At 30.3% G+C, this 26,569-nt stretch overlaps 1 protein-coding gene across 17 annotated transcripts in view; it reads right to left on the reverse strand.

Annotated features, from left to right (window-relative positions):
- Window positions 1-26,569, reverse strand: part of LOC134721140 (early endosome antigen 1-like) — a 79,705-nt gene that overhangs the window by 17,076 nt on the left and 36,060 nt on the right. For all 17 annotated transcript variants that reach the window (XM_063583920.1, XM_063583929.1, XM_063583924.1 and 14 more), the window contains 19 exons: window positions 26,397-26,543; window positions 25,763-25,921; window positions 24,505-24,588; window positions 23,281-23,343; window positions 22,530-22,697; window positions 20,826-20,909; window positions 19,866-20,045; window positions 18,379-18,462; window positions 17,462-17,629; window positions 16,689-16,772; window positions 15,813-15,917; window positions 14,925-14,987; window positions 12,610-12,852; window positions 11,347-11,808; window positions 8,600-8,683; window positions 7,504-7,671; window positions 6,957-7,199; window positions 1,555-1,638; window positions 2-85 (listed from right to left, as the gene is read on the reverse strand). In XM_063583920.1, coding sequence (XP_063439990.1) covers window positions 2-85; window positions 1,555-1,638; window positions 6,957-7,199; window positions 7,504-7,671; window positions 8,600-8,683; window positions 11,347-11,808; window positions 12,610-12,852; window positions 14,925-14,987; window positions 15,813-15,917; window positions 16,689-16,772; window positions 17,462-17,629; window positions 18,379-18,462; window positions 19,866-20,045; window positions 20,826-20,909; window positions 22,530-22,697; window positions 23,281-23,343; window positions 24,505-24,588; window positions 25,763-25,921; window positions 26,397-26,543 — 2,757 coding nt within the window. The remainder of the gene's footprint in view (window position 1; window positions 86-1,554; window positions 1,639-6,956; window positions 7,200-7,503; window positions 7,672-8,599; window positions 8,684-11,346; window positions 11,809-12,609; window positions 12,853-14,924; window positions 14,988-15,812; window positions 15,918-16,688; window positions 16,773-17,461; window positions 17,630-18,378; window positions 18,463-19,865; window positions 20,046-20,825; window positions 20,910-22,529; window positions 22,698-23,280; window positions 23,344-24,504; window positions 24,589-25,762; window positions 25,922-26,396; window positions 26,544-26,569) is intronic.

Genomic DNA, 26,569 nt, shown 5'->3' on the forward strand with positions numbered 1-26,569 from the left:
CCTCTTGTGCACAATCTTTGTACTGTGCTCTGGCTTCTGAGAGGTCATTCTTTACATGGTCAACCTCTTGTTGTAGTTCTGATACCTACAAATAGTACATTTTTTTATTAGTATCCCTGCAGGAGTATTTTTTCCAAAAGAATAATTTTGTTTTAGTTCAAATTGTATTCTTATACAGCCTTTCAAATTTTCTGAAAAATGAAACCATCAGACCTTTTCTAAATCAAATTATTGCTATGTGAAAATAGAGAGAGCAATTTTTCAAATTTATCTGGTCTTCAAATCATTAGAGCTTCAAACAGACATTAAAGTACAGTTTACCAAACATTACAAAGTATTAAAATTATCTATTTGTGAATGCTCTCAATAAAAAATAGACCAAATTGGCAAAACTCACAAATTTAACATCATTTATTTTAATAGGATTCTAATACATATATAATACAGCAATTGTGTTAAATTTGTTTCTTAACATTTAACAAGATTAATTTTATTCATAAACGTTTAACAAATTGATTAAAATTAAATATGTTTAAAATTAAATGAAATAAATTTTTGACAACAATGAACATATTTGTCCCTAGGTGAAAGTGTATTTATCACAGTTTATTAAACATTGCTGTCAATTCTATGTAATCTGGTGTACAGCATTATATCACTCATAATAAAGGCACTATCTACTAAGATTATAACGACTTTGATCACTTGTCAAAACACATGCTTTATAACCCCTTTCTACAGCATGTCTCTTATCTTTTTTAATCCTTAATACAAACTGATATGCTTTTCTATTGACTTGAAATATCTTAAGAAAATTTTAATTTTAACATTTAGCATTTATGGCCAATGTTTATGTTAAAGAAAGAAAATTTACTTCACATTAAAATTATGTATTCAAAGATATTGTGTTTTCGATTCAGTTGTTTATTATGCTTTATAACTTTTGAAGTACTTCTTAATGTACAGTTACTTTGCAACTCAAAAGAAAGACCCAGGAATTTACATGTTAGAGTAAATCTAAAACTGGACCAAGAAATTGAATTATTACCAGGAACTGAATCTTTGTTATATGAATAAATTAGGAAATGAAAATTTGAAATCTATATTTTTGAATAACGCTATTAATTTCATGCTAAAAAAATGTTTCATATGATGATTAGAGTATGCATAATCAAACCTAGTAAAATTAAGATTAATTGTACAATTATCAGCAATGTATAAATACATTAAAGAGAAATCAATTAGAACCTGAATTGGCAGTGGCAATTTCTCTCACGAAATTGTCTGATGATAAAACTAAGACAGAATTATAAAGGATAGTTACACATGCCTTATTGCATGTTCAAATTACCAAACAACAGCAGGTGTCAAGCAAGAAATTGGTTAGAAAATCCAAACAAAACTCTTGTAATTCCAAAGAGTTCTGATTTTACTTATAATGTCGACCTTAGGTTTAAAGACTGATCTTAATTTCAAATTCACCCTTGGAAAAAAATAGGAAAAATACTTTCATTTTAAAAATGCCAAAAATACAATCTATATAAAATGTCTTACCTGATTTTCAGCTCTTTGTTTTGACGACTGTAGATGATTATTCTCTAGTCTCAGATCTTTAATGTTAGCCTCATGTTTCTCAATCTGTAAAAGTGCATTTTCATATTCTCTTATAGTCATTTCCATACCAAAGTTTAATCCACTAGAATCATGATGGACACTATCGGACAGAATACCATACCGTCTGTCCATTTTACTTAAAGCTGTTGTGTTATAAGGGTAAGCCATTTCTAAGTCTATTTTTTAAAATTTAACACACAAAAATACTCTTTAAAATGGCCATATTTATTAAGTAAATTTAATTTTAGTACATCGTCATTTTGAATCACTTATTCCATCTATGAACTTTCATACTGCCATTTCAATTACATTGTAGTACCAAAATGTTTTAATTTGTTCATTTCTAACCAACATATTAGAAAATTTGTTCAGAAGATTTTCTAAATCATAAATAGACACTTTTGCATATTTTTTTTTCTCTCACTTTCCAATTATGAAATTAAAACATGTATTCCTGCACACAAATAAATGTTAAATCGCACACAGTATGGAACTTCTAATATTAATCGACCAAAGTCACTGATGCATAACAAACTGTCATCTAATTTCTTTTTTTTTACCTGAACAAGTCAGGAAACAACTAACACCTATATAGTTGTTAATAAAAAATGTCAACACGTACTTAGTGTTCAAATTGTAAACTGTTAAAAGTAATTGTGATTTAACTTCAATTTACAGGTACTGTTACATTAATTCCTCAAATACCAATTAAAAGACAGCTAGCTAGCTATAGGAACTGGGTGTTTATCCTAATCATTCAATAAAAGGTTATCAAAACAGTTTCATTTCCAATTCAAATTTGAACATTTAATTTCCTTTCACAGCAAGTATCCAGAAATGATTTTAAACAATTGATTTTTTTTCCAGAATTTAATGTCGATTTTAACCTATCCATACTATTTACAAAAAGCTTTAAATATCATATCTCTGTCCAAGCAAATATTATTGTAGAATTAACCTGGATTCCGCCAGTACTGACTTCATACATCAGACACGGACAGATTAATCAATATAAAAAAAATCCATGACAAAAAGGTTATCACAAGAATACTTTGAGCTCCACTTTAATCCAGAAAATTAAATTCTGACATTTTCAATTTCATAATCTACAATTCCAAAGAATGATAGTTTGTCAAGCCGATTCACTGGAAACTTTACCGCTTAAAATTCCATCAATATAGATAATTTGCAATTCATTTTCACTGACGAATGAACATAAAATCCTACGAAGGAAGTAAAAAACTTGATGCTGTAATATTCTTTTTTCCTTACATCCTGAGAACCATAGACTATCAATTGATCTTAACAAATCAACACTAAATAGAATCTATTGTAGATAGCGATGCAATCGCACTAATCCCAGTAACAAAAGATGCAACTGTTACAACGAAAATCAATGTTATCTGATCTATATGTCACATATCAGAGCACTCGTATGAATAAAAGAGCGGTAAAGGGCAAATCTGATACACACTAATACAATATTTAAAGACCTCAGATGAATTTTTACTTATCATACTACATGAATAACATTTTCTATAGAACTTATTGACGACCTTCCAAAAGGAAGGTTGTAATTTTACGGCAACTATAAAAAGAACTATTCACAAACTTAACGATGGTTCTGTAGTTTAACAAACACGTCCAAACAAAGATTATCGTAAGTGAGAAAAGACCTGGAATTTTAATTTCCATTTAAATGTTAACGTTCTGTTACATTAATTTCAAATCATCTTTATTAATGCTTATTACTCACGGTCAACTTTTTATATTCAGTGAAATAGATACATACAATTAAATTTCTAAAAAGCAGAGGTACAGTAATTTAATGTTATTTAAAATCAAAATTGATAATGGTTTTGAGAACAGAACTCATTTTCCTAAGTTATTAAGTCAATCTTTTATGCTTAAGCTAAAAGCTATATATCATTTAAATGAAAATGTATCGTTATCTTGTCCATAATGAATTAAAAATGTCTTTTAAAAAGTACTCTAATACAGTTTAAAGTTTTTAAAATACTATTACATTTACTGTATATCATATTTTATGACTGCTTTAACATTCATATGAAAATCTTCCAAACTTATAAATTTAAGTTTTTATTTTTATTTTATATTTTCAGAGGGGGGTTGTACATTATCGCCAAAATCTTTAGTTTGTCATATTCTATCGAAAAACAGTCCAGGTTTAAACTTGAACAAATATATAAATCATACTTAAGCCTTATAAAATTCAAATTTCAGGACCTATAAAATATGCAATTCCACTTAAGGATCAAACAACTACAAAGTTGCTAAAATCAAACACTTAAACTTTAATACTAACTGTACACAATATAACTGCAATGTTTGAAGATTTGAAGGTTTTAACGATGGCAAACATTTCGTATAAATCAGACACCTTGATAGGGGAAGTCAATAAATTCTTGTAACATTTAAATTTTAGACACCTACATGGAAGTTTGGCTCGTACCGAATTAAATAATTTGTAATGACTATTGGGACATTGTAGTACTGTACTAATCTCATTACTTATGGTGTAATAAACTTATGAATTCTAATAATTAAACCATTATAAAATTAGATTTCCCATGTATTTTGTTTATTTTTTAATTATATTGATCAGTATCTCATATTGTTTTTGTGTCACATGTCAAATATTTTCCATTAATTAATTATTTTATTTAAAATGGGGAAGTTTTCTCAGGCTGTCAAAAGGATGGAAGCAACAGTTTCAAGAATGATGTCATTTATCTAAATACATGTACTGGATATTGAAAAGTATAAAAATTGGTTCCATAAACAATATATAAACATGATCAGTTCATTTCAAGTGTAAAACTTTTTCCGAGTCTAAGGTGTAAACAGCTGCTTTAGACAAGTAGAAATTAACACTGAGACATGAAATGAACGATTGATTTAGAGATGAGAATTGGCCTTTACACCCCAGCAGCATAAAAAGGCCATTTCTATATGATATACATGAAATATGTGAAATAAAATAAAAACAAAATGAAAATTAATTTCAAGGAGGTTGGACTGGATTCTAGAAACAGCAACAATGCAAAAGCCTACTTTTTTAATGTCTACAAAGGGAGAGCTTAAGGTGTCACCTTCTTATGTTTCAGGCTCAGGCTTTTTGGTAATGTCATCCAGGTCCATAGCCAGGAATTTCTAAGGGCCTGAGGGGGGGTATTTGGACTCATGAACTCGACTTTAACAGTCACAGTTTGAACAAAACGTTGACTTTAAGTGCTTATTTGGTTTCAAGGGGGGTTAGGCTACGAGTATGTCATCTAACTATTTTCATTAAGGGTACGTGCCACATGGGAATTCACTCTACTGATCTGTAGGTAGAGCTTATGGTTAGAATAAACCTCAATATGACATTAAGAAAATGGAATAAAAATTGTACCAAACTGCAAGGTATATTCTTAAAACTTAATCTTCATATATACTAGATATTTGGGATGAATCTTTGTAGCAGGAAGAGTATGTGCACAATGTTTATATTAAATTCAGCCTTATAATATACATGATATAAGTTACTGAGAGAGAGGAACTGACAAACTTCAGTTAACAATATTAATTCAACATTTAAACTGTTTATAATATACTACTACTAATAATAAATACATTAATTATTTTACTTGTAATATCTAAATTGAAAACAATATCAATTTTAGTTTCAAAATAGAAGATATTGTTTATTTTCATTTTAATATATGGAAATAAGAACAATTTCAATTTTAGTTTAATTTTCAATATTCTAAGTTTAAATACACAAATGATAGAATTTCACTTGAACTATTTGACACAGTGATTTTAAATATTATCATTTCGTGTTATCTATAGTAAACCAGCAGGTCATTTTAAATAGCCGCTGACAATTGGGTAGCATGTTACTACAAGTTAAAAGAAAGAGGGAAAACTTTGATCATGGTTCAGGGCAGGTTCATACTTGCTTTATAATCAATAATAAAATAAAGTAGAGTTATTTCCCTTTATTCACCACAGACAGAATAGATTTACCTCCCTTCTGTTTAAACAAATGTTGAATTTTGAAAATAAATAATCTTTTCTTCTTTTTTTCATTTATAAAGCAGTGTGCTGATGCTAAAGCAATCGTTAATCAATCATTTAAAATGTATCCAGTTATCAGATCTTATCTTTCAGCCACACATTTAAATTCAAATATATCATTGATCTTTTCTTTCATTGATTGTTAATTATTTCATGTCTAGAGGAAAATTGGCAGGCATGTTAAGGACAAGAAGAAAGTAACAATTAATACAAAAGGTAGGTCCTGCAATATTGGTATAATCAGGATGATCGGGAGAATATTTGGAACGCCATTGGGGAATGAGGGTATATTTGATAGGGACAGAAATTAAGCTATCTTATTTTGCAACAGTATAAAGGCATATTTAGAAAGTATTCTGTGATTCAAAGTTGATAATACATCTTAGACTTAAAATCTCACTGCAACTTTTGGTCAATTACTCTGATTTGCTTAAGGGCTGTTCCAAAAAATACTATGTCCCCCCCAGGGAAGGCAATTTTTTAAATATTATGTGGGTGGTTGTATTTGAAATACCAAAATGCAAAGGGAGTGCTGTTCTAATTAAATTTTATTTCTGTGGGTGGTGGGGGTTTAAAAAAAGTGCCAGCCACGGGGGGGGGGGGGGGGGGGGGGGGGGGGGGGGGGGGGGGGGGGGGGGGGGGAACATAGTATTTTCTGGAACAGCTTTAATAAACAGTAAACCAATGTTATATAATGAATAAAGTATTTGAAAATAGATACACAACTATAAACTAATGAACAAACATTGATCAACAAATTCTTTTAAAACCAACTTTTAGCAATCAAACTCTAGGCAATAAACAATTAAAACATCAATATACATTATTGAAATTTTAAAATTATTACCACAGGTATCCTACACATCCTTGTCAATAAATCTGTTTTCAACTTGATGTGGCAACATAGTACCTTACCAACATTTTCACAGTGAAATACATAATGTCCTCATCTATCTGAGGCTACTCTAGGGCAAGAGTTGAAATAACTGGACAAAAGCCCCCCCCCCCCCCCCCCCCCCCCAATCATATAAAATGTGTCACTTCATAACAATCACATGAGTGAAAATTTAACCTGTAACCTTTTTTTTAGCATCAAGAACAAAGAATAAGACCTGAAAAGTCTAACAATATATAAAAGATATGGTATGATTGCCAATGAGACAACTTTCCACAAGAGACCAAATGACACAGAATTCACAACTATAGAACATTGTATGGCCTTCAATAATGAGCAAAACTTTTCCATAAAGTCTGCTTACCTCCTCCATCTTGTTAACGATATCATCTCTACAAGATTTAATGTCGGCCTCGTTCTGCTTCAGTTGATCTTCACGTCGGTTAAGTTCCTGTTCTAAGGCTTGACCTCTAGCCTGGGTTTGGTGAAGGGCAGATTCAAGGGTAGACAACTGTTCTGACATGTTATTAGTATCATGTTTATGACGTTGATGAGAGCTGGCAAGATTTAACTGAAGTTGCTGAATACTCTGTTCTAATCTGTCAATCTGAAAATAAAGATATTTTGTTAGCTACAATTAAACATAAACTGGAAAAGGTTTGAATTGGACATATTTAAAAAGTATAAGGCCTATATAATATTTTTGACATTTGAATATATAATTTGAAGACATTACAAGCTCTTGACACCATAATTGACAAACAGGAATATCAAAATGTTAACTCACTGATATGAATATAAATGGTTAGAAATATAAAATCTAACTGACAGACAAGACCAAATAACAGAAAAACAATTGACATATACAGACAGAGAAACTGGAATTTAAAGAAATCTACTGCATAGCCTACCTCTTTCATGGCACTGTTTTTCTGCTCTCTGACTGAAGCAAGCTCCACCCTAAGGTCATTGATTTGATCTTGATGATCCGAAATTTGACGGAGCTTGGCACCGAGTTCAGATCTGGTTTCTTCAAGTTCTAATTCCAAATGGGCTATTCTGTCTTCCTTCTCTAGATACTGAAATATATGAGAATAAATTGTCAATTTCATAGATAAAAAGGTCGGGTCTCATTTTGTACCTTTATTCCTTTTTCTTTTTGGATGAATAACATTGGACTTATAATGGATATCGTGCATTAAAGCTTATTGTTAGATTTGAAATGTAATTCTAAATTGTTGGGTTACTTCATTTATTATTACTGAATTAATTTATTTTATTTGTAATCCTTGTAGATACGATTTTTGGGTATTTGCGCATACATGTAACGTTGCGCTCTTATGAATTGTTATATTTCCCGTTTTTAAAGTTTTATGACATTTAGCCTTTTACGTACGTTACGTTGTCTAGTTTTTATTCATTGCAAGTTATTTGATATTCGAAGACACATCATTATTTTTATAGAGAGATCATAATCGGTAAGAGATAATCTATGTACATTTTTAAGAACAATATTTATTTAAAGAAGAACTATTAAGAATTGCAAAAGTATTTATAAAGTAATATTAATTTTAATTAACTTTTTAACTTAACAAAGTTATTCATGAAGCGGGAAAGAAAGTGTTTACTATTGTTTGTTTAGTATTATGATTTTAGTGTTTTATTTTTACTTACGATGTATGTTTAAGTGTATTTGTATTTTATTGTAGAGAATCGGTTGATATGATATATAGTATAAGAAGCCAAAATTAAATTTAATTTTGAAGAATAAAAGATACTTATATAGATCGCATACTTGACTTAACGCCTTATTTGATGCCTGATTGATTACACTTATAACTGACCTTAATATTGAAGAAATATTTCTAATGACAATCTTAAAACCAATTTCCTACAAATTAAATGAATATGCACATAAGAATTTCTTCTTTCTTTATCATATATTCATAATAAATATTGCAAGTTACAGTAATAAGGACTGTAAAATGTATAGATCTGATAGTGTACCTCAGTATCTGTATGACTATGTTCTCCTTGGTATGTGAACAGTTCATTCTCTAACTTCTTAGCTCTTTCTTCATTCTTTAATGCCTGTTAAATAAAAACAATTCAGTCAAATGATCATTCTTGTTTCTGAATATGATATACCACTACTTCAATGCCTTCTAAATAAAAACAATTCAGTCAAATGATCAATCTTGTTTCTGAATATGATATACCACTACTTCAATGCCTGTTAAATAAAAACAATTCAGTCAAATGATCATTCTTGTTTCTGAATATGATATACCACTACTTCAATGCCTTCTAAATAAAAACAATTCAGTCAAATGATCAATCTTGTTTCTGAATATGATATACCACTACTTCAATGCCTGTTAAATAAAAACAATTCAGTCAAATGATCAATCTTGTTTCTGAATATGATATACCACTACTTCAATGCCTGTTAAATAAAAACAATTCAGTCAAATGATCAATCTTGTTTCTGAATATGATATAGAGTGGGGCGCCCATATTCGCCGGGGACACAATTTCGCCATTTTATGATTTGGAGGTGTAAAAACTCCAAAGAATGGCTGAAATGGAAGAAATATACTGGTAAATGATATTATATAACAAATATGATTATTTTTTTAAACTGAAACAAAATTGCGGCACCTACTGAAAAGGACTGAAAAACGGACAACGATTTTCGGCCAATTTCCCGAAAAAAAACACGAATTCAAAGAAGTATTTCTAAGTAATTCTTTGACTGAATGCGCTAAATTTAAGTTCTTAACACCTTTGAAATGTCTGCTATTCATCTAGAATGCGATGATTTGATCAATGTTGTTTAAAGCTGCGGTTATTTTGTTTTAAATAGATGTGTAAAAAAGGCGAATATGTGTCCCCAATTGACAAAAAATCAGGAAATTTCAAACACCCTTTAACCTAACTTTTCAGATGATTATATTCAAACAAACACGTTTTCAAGCTTAAGAATATTTTGCATTTGAAGTTGTCTTCATATAGAAATATCAGTATACTTCAAAAACATTTAGACTTGAACATAAACTGTAGAAAACATGAAAAGATGTGGCGAAAATGAGCACCCCACTCTACCACTACCGGTAAATATAAATATGTATTTAATAATGGACTTCAATAATCTTTTATACTTAAAAGACCATCTTTATTATGTTCTGTTAACTTGGGAAAATGTGTCATTTCATGTACAAATTCACTTTAATCATCCCTTTGCTAAATGTGTTAATACATTGATCAACTTTATTAGCTTTTCAATTTTTTTTTATCATGTTAACATGTTTCAAATTTTATGCAGAAATAATGTAAATATTCAAAATGATCTAACAGTAACACTAATTGATGTTGCTATATATCATTTTATTTCTGGTTTATCATAAATAAGGCTGATGACTTTTCTATATTGAATTTTTTACTTTTGTCATGTCTGGGTATTTTATACGTTACAATGAAATACAGAGTTTGCTCATTTTAAAGGCTGTAATGGGATCTATACTTGTTATAGAAATCGGTGCATTACGTTTGCGCGCATTACCATTACATTTGCGCGCAAAAATCATTACATTTGCACGCAGCTTTTGATTACATTTGCGCGCATTTTTTTGACAGGTAAACTCAGGTAAAATACAGGTTATAGTACTTATTTATTTATTAATTTGTTCAATTATTTACAAGTATCAGTACCTCTTCTGTGAGTAACTTTACAATTCAACAAGTCAAAGGTGTATGCAAAGTTTTAAGACAATCTTTGACATAACCCATCTATTGTAACTTGATCTAAAGCTATAACGGAGTTTATATTTGGTTTTAGAATTCATTATGAACAATATATAATTTGAATTAACAAGGTTTTTTTTAAATTAATAATTTATAGTCATAGCAGTTATGAAAATACCAAAAAAAATATAGTCATTTATTATTTAAATCAATTTTTATTAATATTTTTACCTGAGATTACATGTAAAATGAATGCGCGCAAATGTAATCAAAAGCTGCGCGCAAACATAAAACATTTTAATCCCAAAATGCGCGCAAACGTAGTGCGCCCATAAAAATGCCTGACATTTGGTCTCTGGAGTCTAGCTGACTCACTGGCAATCATACAACATCTCCTTATCCCTATATTCATGCTGGAGTCTAGCTGACTCACTGGCAATCATACAACATCTCCTTATCCCTATATTCATGCTGGAGTCTAGCTGACTCGCTGGCAATCATACAACATCTCCTTATCCCTATATTCATGCTGGAGTCTAGCTGACTCACTGGCAATCATTCAACATCTCCTTATCCCTATATTCATGCTGGAGTCTAGCTGACTCACTGGCAATCATACAACATCTCCTTATCCCTATATTCATGCTGGAGTCTAGCTGACTCACTGGCAATCATACAACATCTCCTTATCCCTATATTCATGCTGGAGTCTAGCTGACTCACTGGCAATCATACAACATCTCCTTATCCCTATATTCATGCTGGAGTCTAGCTGACTCACTGGCAATCATACAACATCTCCTTATCCCTATATTCATGCTGGAGTCTAGCTGACTCACTGGCAATCATACAACATCTCCTTATCCCTATATTCATGCTGGAGTCTAGCTAACTCACTGGCAATCATACAACATCTCCTTATCCCTATATTCATGCTGGAGTCTAGCTGACTCGCTGGCAATCATACAACATCTCCTTATCCCTATATTAATGCCTAAATAAATCCCTACCTCTGCAGTAAGATCCTGAACTCTATCTTTGAGATTCCTAATATTGTCTTCATTCTCCCTCATCCTAGCCTGAGCGACAGACAAATCCTCTTGTGATGTACTGAATTCCTGTGTTAATTGTTCAATCACGTCCTCACATTTCTTAACCTCGTGTTTAGTATCTGTGTACATCCTATCTAAATTCTCCATGTCTGTTTTTAAACTGTCGATTCTCTGGTCCTTATCCAGTTCCTTGTTACGACTTTCCGCTAGCTTTTCTTGTAATGTTTTTACTGTATTATCTAAGTGGGCAAGTTCATTCATGCTCTGATTGTATTTTTGTTTCAAACTGTTTAAATTCAAATCTAATTTTTCGTTTTCGTTCTTAGAAGAATCGACTTGGTCCTCTAAGACAATTACATGCTGTTTAGCATCAGATAATGATGTGTCCAATTCCTGAATTGTAGCTGCCTGGCGGTCAACCTGCGGGAAAAAAATGGTATGAATATTTTTAATTTCGTCAAATGTTATCCATAATAACTTCTCTTTACCTTGATATAAAGTTTTTATATCTAAATCAAATGTTTCTTCGTGTCTTATTTTCATGTCTTAACTAACATTATTATTTTTTACCTTATATTAGTCTAAATGTGTTTTTAAATGCATTTTTAATCATCTATATTCTACAATAATTACATAAGATATAAGTTTTATTGTAATACGTTATTCTGATTGGCTAACATGTTATTCCGTAAACAATTGCATCAGACAATAACATTTATCATGCACGATGACACGAGGTCCCACAAAAAAGTGCACAGGTGAATTAAATAAAACTGGATAAAATCGTGTTTTCATGATTTTAGCCAAAAAAAATGTAATTATAAGTATTGAATACTTCTTTTTGAAACTTTATAGGGTTGTAAAAGCGTTGACCGAGCGTACATTTTTAGAATGAAGCGCTTCCGCGCTTCATACAAAATGTACTTCGGTCAACGCTTTTACCACCCAATAAATTTACAAAAAGAAGCATTCAATTCTTAAATGTTTTCTGGAACCCCTCACAGCTGTCATTCATTTATTTGTTCATACTCAGCAATACAGAATTTGTTAGTATTTCAAATCTTACTTCCTTTCTTTTAACTGAGAGTAGATTCAGTCTTTCTAATTCCAATAAAAATTAAATCTTTTCTCATTGAAGAACTTTAAACAAAACCTTTCCTATAAAATAGGTGAATTTGAATTTATCCCAAGTCATCACAGCTTTAATCTACTGGTACCCACCTCCTGAGCAGTATCTGACTGTATCCTTTGTAGTCTCTCTAGCTCGTCATTGAGAGCTGCAATACTGGCCTTCTGTTCCAGAACCTGGACTTGTGTTTCCTTTAACTCGCTCTTTGTGATGTTGACCTCATCTCGAGACATGTCCAAATCTTGTTGCATTCTATTCACATCTTGACCATGACTGTTTCTTGCCATTTGCAAGTCTGTTTTCAGTTGCTCAATAGTTCTCATATAATTTTTAACCTGAAGAAATTCAAATTGTTGATTAACATTTTGGCATATTTTTCTACCTAAATAATTTATCAACCTTTTTAGTAGTTAAACATTTAAATAAGAAAATACTTTTTTTTCAAAATCATGATTTCTCAATAACATCAAATTTTGACAACATTTATGAGTGACCTAAATAAAAGTGGCAACATTTTGATAATCAAAGACAATCTCAGTGTTAATATTTAATATAAAAGTTAAGAAAATTGAGAGAAATTTTATGTATATCTATGACTGTCTATCAAGTATATTTTACAATGTACATGAAGAAAAAACTGAGGAAAAGCAAATACATTGGACACCAAAAGCTTGAGGACTTTTAAATTCATTGAAAAACCATTACAGAAATTGGAACTAAACATTTATTTATTTCTGAATAATAAGCAATCATGATTATTTATATTGCAAATGAACGGTTCTAAATTCAATGAAATTATTACCCCCTCAAAAATGCAAAAACTCAATCATTCTAAACTGAAATTAGTAAAAACTGAATTGAGCAAGTTATATTATACTATGAAATAAGAATTCCATGCTTTTGAACTCCAAAATTAACCGCTTTTCATGCTTTCATTATATTATATTCCCTATTTAAAATATTGAATCAGACATTCTGCAAAATTCCTAAAAACAAATCAAAATGTCACCAAACCAAACAAAAATAAACAGAAACTGTCATGCAAAACAGAAATTATAAAAGCCTTGGTGTATTACCATGGTTACCAGGGGAGACAACTCTAAGCTAACATTCTCATTCCCTGCCTCATGCAGATAAGAGAGCTGTTAAAGAGTTACCTGTATGTCAATTTCACAAAGTACCAGAAAGTATCGCAGTCAATTTGAATTTCACACGACTTTTGAACAACTATGGTTTTTTATTACAGCTATGCTGATTGATAAATGTTTCCCATATTAGATCATTTTCACTTAATTATATGCAGATCTTTTTAAAGATGTGTTTTTCATGCTTATAAAAAAGAAGATGTGGTATGATTGCCAATGAGACAACTCTCCACAAGAGACCAAAATTACACAGAAACCAACAACTATAGGTCACCGTACAGCCTTCCATAACGTCCAGTTATAAAGGAGTTTAAATTGTTTGGATTGTGTGGCATTCTGTTCATGGAAAAGGACTGCGCTAATATCACTGAGACCTCACTTTACAGAACTAACCTAACAAATCTATGGTTAAATATGTTTTCTTCCTTAATATGCATGAATTATTTGACAATAACATTAGCAAAACAACAATTAATCAATCTGAAATATTAAAATATCCATTTTGAATCAGAGTTAGGTCTCAAAAGTAGGGCTGGATGTATAATTTACGATTTTTCTTGAAACATTATCAGGTAAATTCAATGATAAAAATATAAATATCTTCCAATATCTTTTTATTGCAAACATAACATGAATATAAAATATATAAATAAGTCCCACAACTAATAATAAGGCGTATAAATAGTTTAACAAAAGCTATCATCTTTGGTATAGGGAAAGATGACAAGGTGACTGAGATAAGTTCTGGTCCTTTGTGTCTTTTGAAATGGTCCCTACATCAAACAGAAAAATCTGTTCAGTCTTTGTCATTTATATGCTTGTTTCACTATTCTAAGAAAGAAAAAGACCAAAAACTTTCTTAAGACTCAGATAAAAGCATGGCCATGTGGTCATAATTTGCTGTGATTTTTTCTTGTAAATAAAACAATGGAGGAAAAAAGAAAATGTCAAAACAATCAAATTTCTGGCAAAATTAACTCAATGAGAACAAATTATTAACAAGGGAACATGTTTAATCACCTGCTGAAGCTAAAATGATTAATAAATCAATAAAGTATTTTTATTAATAAACAAAGCCAATCTTTTCTTTTTTATTAATTCAAATAATAAAATCAGGATATTTTTAGTTGTTATATTGTCCTTTACCCTTGCAAATGTTTAGATGAGTATTTATTCTTGATTACTTATAGATTATTCAATGTTAACTATATATATATATATATATATATGAGCTGACATTATTTACTGAAGATAATTCCTACCTCAGAGAGCTGGATTTCTTGATCATGTTGTAGATTTTGGATTGTCTTCCCATCACTTGAAAGCTAAAATAAATCATTAATACTCTTGTTATTAGTTTTTCAGGGCTTTTCCAGAATAAATTGTATGGGGGAGGGAGAGGGGGAGGGGCGGGAAAGAAGGCATTTTTATCAAAATTTGATGGTTGGTGGTTATTTAAGAAAGCTTGCTTGAACATTTCAATAAAATATTCAATTTGAAAAATGTATCTGTGGTGGGGTCAATAAAAAGTGCCTTCATTCCTCCAAAAACATTTATTTGTGGAACAGCCCTCAGTACATTTTCAGTAATCCAGGAATGCACATTCTGTTGACATATGTGTTCAATCATACATACAGTCTTGCATTTCATTTTTTTTGTTAAAAGTCAAAAAAATTACTAGAGTGACTTTGTTAATGGTTCCACAAAGTCCAAAAAAGACCATATAGAATTTTTCCACAAAGTATGCATTTAAAATTAAAATCATTTCTTGAAAACACCAACAACAACTGTTTTGAAACAGCAAAAATTTTACTTTTACAATTTATTTAAGGAATGAATGTAATATTTTTTCTGTCTATGAAGAAATAACATCAAAAATGTGGTGCTCAATGAATAAAGTGTGTAGCAGGTTAATTTAAAGTGTGCACCACATTTTTTATATCTTTTCGAAAAGACAGATAAAATATTACAGTTATTTCTTATAATTTAATTCTAAATTCCATTCTAGGGGGAGCAAACCATGAAAAAAACGTTGATGACGTCACAGTCACATGACTAAGTTATGTGTATGGGCTGATAAACATAACAACGTCAGCCAATCAGAAGACGTGTAACATCCTAAATTAAATTATTCAACTGAAAATCATTACCCTCTGTTCATCTTCATCGATCCTGGCATTAAGATTCCTCATTTCTTGTTGGTATTCTTTTATCTTGTTATTCAATCTGATTACTTCATCTTCTCTTATGTTTAACTGCAGAGAAAAACAACAAGTTTAAAACTCCTACTTTTTGAAAAAATAAAACAATTATCATATTATATTTAAATTTAATGTCTAAGCAAACAATTTACAACTTTCACGTCATCATTAACTTGAAATCTAATAAGTTTTTACCTATTTCACTCTTAAAATGTTAATCGGATGTTTACCTTTTCAAACAAAAAGTGCTTGACCAATCTATCTTAATTTCTTATTTCATTTACTGTGGATTCATTAACAATCGTTGAATATCAATTTTTGGTGGATTTCATTGGTACAGCAGAACAATGAATCAAAATGTTCAACAAATTACAAATTTTCTATAGGAATGTATGCATATTTTGCCATAACCATGAAATGAGGGTGGTACCCAACACTTGCACTAAAATAAATTTGGCTCGTTTATTTTTCATAAAATTTTGTCAAAGTACTTACTTTGACCCTTTAACAAAAACATAAAAATTTTGAAAATTTTGAACCAACCGTTTTGTCAGAAAAATTACACTGGTTATATAGCAGTTTGACAAACACCAATTTTTATCATTGAGAAGCTTAATATTTCTTTTACAAAACAACGTCATTAAAACGTTTAGCTAACTTTACAGAGTTATCTCCCTGTAGTGTTAGGTACCACCTTAAATATCCACGAATATACAAGTGCTCCTACCTAATACAACGGAAATTGGTACACATGAAAATAAATGAATCCACAGTAAGGCAACAATTTAAGATTTTGTTTCTGATAAAATTTTATAAATGGCTTACCTCTTCCATGCAACCAGTATATTTTTCTTGGGATGTGTCCAAGTCTGTCTGTAATTTCAAAATCACTTGATCTCTGCTTGCAACCTGAAATACATGAAGCAAATTTTTAACCTTAGTTAGGGATCTTAGCACCAACATTTTTTCTATAATAATACAGGGGAAAAAAGTGATTTATGACCTTTGACTGGAAAATTCATTTATCTAACAAACCAAAAAATTAAAATCACCTACTCATTACTTAATGTTTATTTTGCAATTCTGTCAAATCTATTGAGATAAATGCTTCAGCTTACAGGGTTAAACCATTGCTAATCAGTCAATTTTTGAACTAGAAATTTCGATGAATTTCAATTTGGAAAATGTATGTTGTTTCAGGGTAACATTTCATTACATCTGATCAATCTACTGTAAATTCAGAAATTATTGCGTGCATTTATTATTGCGATTTTGTCAATTAAGACTTAAATGCTATATTAATTGTTACGATTTTGAGAAAAATCCAGTTTAATTCATATAAAATATTTCAAAATGCGAGTTTAAATTATTGAGTTTTCAACTCTGTCGCATTTTTGGCAATAATAATAACCTCACAATAATTTCTAAATTTACAATAACTTCAAAGCTAAGAGAACCATGATAATAACATGTTCTGAAAAAAAAACACCGATTTTTCTTTTTTTCTGATTAATTAATCTTCTTGCACATACTTTTATTTTTAACAGTTTTCTGAATTACAATTCATCTACTGTGTTATAACAGAATATTTGTTTTACCTCTTTCTGACATGTCCTGTGTTTTTCCTGTGATATAGTAAGTTCTAATTCCATCTGATTGACCTGTTCTGTCAGATGACCACACTCTTGACCACTATGTTGATTATTACTATTCAACTGAGAATTCTCAGCCTTAAGGTTCTGTATGTCATCTTCTGCCTTCAACATCTGAAATTGTAAACAACTTTGCTATTAAAATAAAAGTATGGAAACAAACATAGTACACATTCCAATTCCCATATTATGCTTATGGTACTTAAAACTTTTTTTTTTTACATCTGATAGTAAAAGTTTTTCCCCTACACCATTTATGCTCACAGTTCATTTTTCGTAAAAAAAAATTTTCAATTTTCAATAAACAAACACACATCCACTCCTTTTGACTCTGATGTGATAGTTGTTTCATTTGCAATCATAACACATCTCCTTATTCTAATATGTATATATCTAGGGAAATGCTCAATGACAGCCTCCATCAATAATAACTGACCGCCACAACATAGTGTTGATAAGTTGATAATTTACTGGTGGAGATTTATTTCCACAAGGGTATCACCAGCCCAGCAGTTAGCACTTCTGTGTTGACTTGAGTTATCATTGATATGTTCACAATTATAAAACTAACTGTTAACAAAACTTTGAATTTTTGAAATACTAAGGCTTTTCTACCCCATGAATAGATTACCTTAGCTGTAATTGACAAAACTTTTAAGAAATTTTGGTTGCAATGCTCTTCAACTTTGTACTTTATTTGGCCTTTTAAATATTTTTTGAATCTAGCGTCACTGGTGAGTATTTTGTAGACATCTTCTGGCTTAAGAGTCAAATTTTAGTCATGTATCTACATGTATGATGAGTTTATTTACATAAGTGTATGGGTAAAGCCTAATCATTTAGGAAAGAAAGAAAATACTGACCTCATTGTAACAGGAACTGTATTGAGCCTGGGATTCCATCAAATCTTCTTGTAACTGTTTGATAGTCCCATCTCTCCTCCTCACCTGAAAATTACCAAAATCCATCATGTCTCCTTCATCCATGTCAAAAATCAAGACTTGTTAACTGTGATTTATATACCTTAAGCTTATCATTTTATCTATCTTACGATAATTGAAATGTAATATACATTTATTAAAGTTTCTTTAATCTGATATTAACACTTTAAACACTTTTAATCCTATTTAATGCTTTTTGATTTTAGTTATACAATGGAGTGCACACATATATATGCACTTCTCTTTGAAATTGCAGTCTACAAATCAATTAATAATACAAAGTCATTGTATGTATACTTATATTGTATACCATGAACTATATAAGAATGTATTTTAAGTAAACAAGATAGTCGATTTATATAAGTTCTACTTGTTTTTGAAAACCTGTTTTTTTCTATTGTATAGGTGTAATTTTTTCACTTCTGAAAAATTCAATATTGTTAAAACTAAGAAAACAACAGATAAACAAAAGTTTTATAAAATTCACTTTACTATATAGTTACAATTTTATCTTCATATACTGTGAAAGTACTTTTATTCGTGGGGTACCAATTTTCGTGGTTGACTTAATCCACCAATTTAAGTGTCCAACGAAATAAAACAACCATTGTCCAAATCAAGACATGGAAAGATCCCCATGAAGTTTTGACTACTGATATGATCTAGAAATATATTGAATAACCTCGAATCTGAGAATACTTTAATAGCAGCCACAGAACTACAACTGCATGCAGAATTATACCCATTTATCTTTGATAACCTAAACTGTACAACTTTTGAAATTTTAATTTTCATTAAAAAAGTTTTTTTCGATGAAAGTCAGATTTCCAGTATTGATATGCAAGTATGATAAAGTGTTCATTTTATATCCTAATAATTATATTTGTCGATATTTTACACTGAGCATTAGCGAGGTGTAAAATGTGGTCAAATATAATTCCTACCCATGTTATAATGAGCATAGAGCATGACATGAAGGAATTATTTCGATTCTAATAGGACAAATACATCATATTTATAGGTCGAAGCGTACGAAAATATCGTAAAAATGTTTGGCTTTTCCCGTTTCCTCCTAGAGGAGTATGTGCATAATATATCATATTTGATAAGTTTAAAAACTACGAGCAGGGTAAATATATGTTGTTTTATAAAAATATATGATAAAAGTTTATTTTAGCTGCTTAAATGTATATATTTAATAGGATAACAATGAGAATAACGTTAATATACACAGTAAATTCATGCCCATGTGTCAAACATATTTTTTTATGCTCATTAGAACACGGTTTTGTTTACAAAGCGTAATAAGGACGTCATATAAGAATATTGCTTAAACCACGAAAATGAATACCCATGAACTAAAGTACTTTCACAGTAGGAGTTCAAGCAAGGGAGATAACTCTACTTACTTCTTCATCAGACTGTTTCTTTGTCTTATCTAAATCAACATGAGTCCTGGTTAAAGCATCTTGTAGTTTCTTTACTGTTTCAGTTGTTTTCTGGATTTCTGTTAATTTGTCTTGATGTTTTGCTTTCAACTTTCCAATTTCAGAATTTAACTTTTGTATGGTTTCATCTCTAACAATCATCTATAATTTAAAAAAAACAAACTTTTAAATATGTCCAGAAATTGGAACAATGCTCTGAAACCACCTTATTTTTAAGGTCAATCTGTATTAGATAATAAACTCATCATAGATACCAGCACTAAATTTTGTATATATACCAGACGGGTGTTTCGTCTACAAAAGACTCATCAGTGATGCTCAAATCCAAAAAAAGTTAAAAAGGCCCAATAAATTACAAAGTTGAAGAGCAGGTTAGTAATGTAGCTTATAAATGTTGTAAAGAATCTTCACAATATAAGGAGAATAAGAAGATGTTGAGTTTAATCAATGAGGTGAAGTCAAGACATGTGCAATGAGTGTAATTCAAACTCAATAACAGGTTTTCTACTATTTCTAAGGGCTTTACTAAAACAAGAATGTGTCCACAGTACATGGATGCCCCACTCGCACTATCATTTTCTATGTTTACTGGACCGTGAAATTGGAATAAATTCTCTAATTTAGCATTATAATTAGAATGACCTTATCAAAGGGAACATGTATACTAAGTTTCAAGTTGATTGGACTTCAACTTCATCAAAAACTACCTTGACCAAAATCTTTAACCTGAAGGGTAACAGACGGACCGAGGAACGAACAGATGGACGGACGAACGAACGGACGCACAGACCTGAAAACATTATGCCCCTCTACTATTGTAGGTTGGGCATAAAAACTATCCCTTTCCGTAACTTTCCCATGAATTCAAATTTCAACTGCTTTGAATATAAAATGAATTGCTTTGAGAGTTGTCAGACTTACCTTTCCTCCCATGTCCTTCCTCTGTTTCTGTAGACCATCAATATCTCCTTTAAGTTGCTGTATTAACTCATCTTTTGTTGTATTCTAAAATGAATAAATATACAATTGTATTATCTAAAGTAGACAAAACTTCATACCATCTTTAAAATTCTTATATAGTTGTAATTTTAAACTTTCTTGGTTTATTCAAGACCAATACCAATTCTTTGCGAATTTGATTCCTCATAAAAATATTGTTCACTGGCACAAAGATCTTCTAGTTCAAACAAAGTGTTTTTTCTTTTACTTTTTTTTATTCATTTTTTGGGAAGACTCTTATGAATTTTCCGTTCTGAAATTCCTCTACCGAAGATTTTGAACTGTAACACTTTATATACAGTCATATCTGTTTAAAAAGTCCTCTTCTCCATTTATTGTCATCTTTGCATAATTTCAGACATGAAAAGATGGACCAACATGTAACAGTATGCATTCATTATATAAAGTCTATAAGAAATATTTCAAATTCTCATAAAATAACATTTAATAACAACAAAAACAAAAACAACAAAAATTGTCTTGAAAATAATTGCATCATTTATGGATATTAAAAAATCCTTTACTTTTCCTTCATTAAGAAACAGAATTAACAAATATCACGAATTATTATTGTATAGCAAACAATGAACAGACACTGATTTGGCAGCTGTCTGACAGCGTTACATCCCAAATCAATAACTTTTTTTACTTAAAAAATCCTGTTAAAAATATGAAAGTGACTTTTGTATGATTATGTTTTAAACAGATTATAGTTAACTACAATAAAGGTAAACTGCAGGCGTAATTTTGATATACTTTTAAGCAAACAAAAATATTGCTATACAATAATATTTAATATTTAATATATTTATAAAACTTACAAAAAAAAGCATCTTTGTACATCAGAGGATTGCAATTATTAATTTATATGAAGCAAGGAATTGTTATATTCAGGAAGATCATGTTATCCAGCCAAACCTTCTAACAGGAAACCAGTTCAGATATTCTAAAGTATTTTTTTTCTTATTTCATTATTTTTCAAAAAGAAATAATGGCCATGTACTCACTTTCAGTAATTTCATAATATTCATTTTAATATTAAAGTGTGCAGGGTCGATTAAGAAATACTAATTGTATCATATTTAAAAATAGAAGAATACAAGAATAACAAGATACAGTTATAAACTCTGTACAGAAAAAGATACAAACTTGTTCAACATCTTACCTCTATCACTAAGCCAGTTACTCTGGCAGGTACCTGTTTGTATGTGTATAACTTTAATTCTATATTTCATTTTACTCAAAAACAGTATCTAAGCTTTGCAGCTTTACAATTCGCAGTTTACAAATCTAATGCATTCTGGGTAATATATTCAAAAGCGTACACCAAAACGTTGTGATTGATTAAAAATGTTCTAAACAATTGAAATTAAACCTATGACGTAACATCATTTTCATTTTGGGGTACGAACAATGAGATTAACCATAGTCCTCTAGTTTCTGAAATGGCCAATTCACAATCCATAAAAGATAATATTAGCAAATTCCCCATGATCTTTTATCAAATATTCACTCTTTACTGCATAAAATTTTAAAATGACTTTTCAGATTTAATTAAGGTCAGTAACATATTTACAAATTTAAACAATACATTTATTCTCACATATATATTAAAGTATAACTTACATTCTGGTGTAGTTTGTCAGCCTGAGACTGAACAGAGGCAAGCTCTACATTGAGTTCCCGTACTTGATCTTCAAGTTTCTGGATTTCATCGAACTGATGAGAAGTTCTTTTCTTAGACTCGTCCAGCTGACGTTCCAAATTACTGATCATGCCTGATTTGGTGTCAACCTACAACATCAAATAACATTTTTAATATAATATAATAATATAAAAGTGAACTTGTCAGAACTATGAATATTTGCAACAAGTATTAGTATTTCCAAAGTAAGCATTTGAACTGAATTAACTTTTCTCAAATCAAAAAACCACAATGAAAGTTTTATTTTTGAATTCAATTAGCTGAAAAATACATGAATGTTGTGATGTTACACTCTTATTTCTAGGTTATGGTGAAGGTTGGTGATTTAATCATTTAAATCCGCTGCTTTTTTTTTGTGCAACTTTCCTAAGTCAGGAATCTGTTTTTCCATAGTTGTTGTTAGTTGATGATGTTTATAAGTAAGTGTTTCTTGTTTTTCAAATATATTAGACAGTTGGTTTTCTTGCTTGAATTTTTTTTCACTAGTCATTTTGGGACCATTTATAGCTGGCTATTTGCTGTGAGCCAAAGCTCTGTGTTGCAGGCTGTACTGTGACTTATAATTGTTTACTTTTAACACATTGTGACTTGAATAGAGAGAGAGGTCTCATTGGCACTCATACCACATCTTCCTATTTATATTTGCCAGGCAAAAACACTAGTTAATCTTACCTCAGCCTGTGTTGTTCTGAATCTTTGTTTGAGCTGGTCCAATTCTCTTTCTAACTGGTTAACCTAACAAAATTTCAATATGAAAAATATCAACAAATTTATACTTGTGTATTATATAAAGAAATGTTTTTCTCATCTGGAATGTTATGTGTCAACTAGTTAACCTTTTTCCTGAGTTAAGGTAGCACAATACAAAGATATTTTACTTGCAATCACTAACCTTTGAAATGCTGTAACTTTCTTATGAATGCATAGAAAATAATAAAAGAGGTATATATAGATAGATAAAAGATTAATCTTTTAAATGAATGCAATATTTTTATCATGCAATCATTATGTAATCAATTATTATGCAATTAGTGGCAAAATCTGGGTAAGGTCACTTGAATGAATTTAGCTCTTATCTCTTTAACTATACAGAAAATTTTAACGAAATCTTAATCAACACATCATGGGCTTCAAAAGGGTGTCTCAGATTGTCTCTATGGTATTTCATTCTCTCATAAATCTCTAATTAGTGTAAACAACCTAACCATATAAAAGAAGATAATGTTTAATTAGGTGTAAAATTTGTTCTATACATTCTATCTGAAATCTGAGACACCCTTTTGTAGATAATGGCCATAGGAACAATATATAATAAAATCAACCCTCTAGGGATACCTATGCAGAAGCTAATTTCATTTGAAAGTGGAAATTTGGTGAAAAATATTTTAGACATGGTTAACCTACGTAATTGTTCCATAATATTAACATTGCATTAATTTGAAAGAGTAATCTGTTAGCTATCCAAAACTACCACTTATATACATTTTCAAGCATTATTAAAAAAGTTACAGCATTTTAAAACTTGGGAGTTGGAGTTATGAAATCTTTGTATTGTGCTACCTTAATAAGTGAAAATCGTTTTATTTTATGAAGGGAAATAATTAAGCTAAGTGTCCTCAAAATTTAAAATCAAAAGTAATGTAGAAAAGAAGCACAAATCTTCATTTATACTTCACTGATTGGTTTCATAGAAGTTTACCAACCAAAATCTATATCTGTTCCTTGATGTCAATATCTTTAAGTAGTGTTTTGATTAAAAAAATATTAAATTTTGATACAACCCTAGTCTAACAATATAACTTGCTATGGGTTGATTTCATGCTTGTCATTGAGTTTTTTTCATCAACATCAATATATGCTATTAAATACTGAATATTTTTTCAAATTTTGAATTACCTTCTCAGCAAATTTGCTGTTTGACTCTTGTAGTGAAACATGCTCCATCTTTAACCTTTTGATTGCATCCTCTCTTCTCTTTACCTACAATAGAGTATAAATCATTATTACTGCCGGCTTTGTATCTTTCTAAAAAAAACTAAGGCTTTTCTTATCCCAGGTATAGATTACCTCAGCCATATTTGGCACAACTTGTTGGAATTTTGGATCCTGAATGCTCTTCAACTTTGTACTTGTTTGGCTGTATAAATATTTTGATATGAGCATTACTGATGAGTCTTATGTAGACGAAACGTGTGTCTGGCGTACTAAAGTATAATCATGGTACCTTTGATAACTATTCCTTCATATTTGAGCGTAATAAAAGTCTGATAATTTAACAAAGTAACAGGAACCCTTTTTTGAATATATAAAACATAATACATTATCATGGTCATCCATATCTTTTCTTACTTTTTTGTATGGATAAATTTTCTTGTGCAGTAAAAATTTCTTACATCAGCACCAATTAAGGTGGTACCTAACACTACAGGGAGATAACTCTGTAAAATCGTCAGAACGTTTTAATGACGTTGTGTTCATAAGGGAATATTAAGCTTCTCAATGATCAAAATTGGTGTTTGTCAAACTGCTATATAACCAGTGAAATTTTTCTGACAAAACGGTTGGTTCAAAATTTTTTAAATTTTTATATTTTTGTTAAAGGGTCAAAGTAAGTACTTTGACAAAATTTTATGAAAATTAAACAAGCCAAATTAATTTTGGTGCAAGTGTTGGGTACCACCTTAAATGCTCTTTGTTGAGTACTTTTAAAACTAGTCAGAAATAAACTGTTGAAATGGCTAAACTATATTGATAACTTTCAGAATGAACATTTATTTTATAAACAAAAGACCACCAATACAATATCCTCATAGGTAGTCAAACTACTCTAGTGGCAAATAAAAGAACAAACAAGAATGTGTCCAAAGTACACGGATGCTCCATCCACACTATCATCTGCTATGTTCAGTGGACCGTTTAAATGGGGTAAAATCTCTAATTTGGCATTAAAATGAAAAGATCATATCATAGGGAACAAGTTTACTAACTTTCAAGTTTATTAGACTTCAATTTCATCAAAAACTACCGAGACCAAAAACTTTAACCTGAAGCAGGACAGACAGATGGATGAATGAAAGAATGGACGAACGAAGAGACGCACAGACCAGTAAACATCATGCCTATAAATGGGACATAAAAACAAATTTCTATTTACCTCAGAGCTAAGAACATCTTGTTCACTCTGTGCATTTATAGCAAATGCCTGAATCCTGGCCTCCAATCTGCCATTCTCTTCTACTGCTTCCCTGTACTGTTGTTTGACTGTTTCCAAATCATGTTCTTGCTGCTGGATAGTTATCTCCCTTCTTGATAGCTGGAAAAATATAATAAAAATATAATAATTCAGTTATCTCCCTTTCACTTAAGTGATGCCAGAAAATAACAGATACCTTGCTAGACACTATTTTTCCCCAGGTGTTCATTATAGTAAGCAAATCATTTTTGCTGATAAATCTTTTTCCTGTTTAGCACTTTTGACTTTGCCAAATTTTTGTCTAAACATTTTCAAAATTTCTAGTTGTATTTATAATACATATATAGGGAAGTTTGATAAAGTTTGTGCCAGATGATTTATATTTGTATTATTTTGTACTGGTGGAAGTTGGAAAAATTAACTGCCTACAAATGAAAAATATTTTTAAAATTTTATTTTCACTTATATTAGAATTCCTATGCTGCATATGGGTAATCAGAATACAAAAAATAACCAACAGTCAAATAAATTAAATTCTAAATTTTTATCATAGACTCTTTCAAATCTTACTACATCATCTTTTATTTTGACTTACTATATCCTCAGATTTTCTTCTTTCCTCTTTTGCAATAGAGAAGTCTGACTCCAGCCTCTGAATGAGGGCATCTTTGTGTTCAAGTTCCCTATGTATATCCTCCCTGTTCAGACTAAGTCGTTGAATCTGTTCTTCCCTAGACATCAGCTGGAAATACAAAATATAGATTTAGC

The sequence above is a fragment of the Mytilus trossulus genome, chromosome 6 (assembly GCF_036588685.1).
Source record: "Mytilus trossulus isolate FHL-02 chromosome 6, PNRI_Mtr1.1.1.hap1, whole genome shotgun sequence".
NCBI classification, from domain to species: Eukaryota; Metazoa; Mollusca; class Bivalvia; order Mytilida; family Mytilidae; genus Mytilus; species Mytilus trossulus.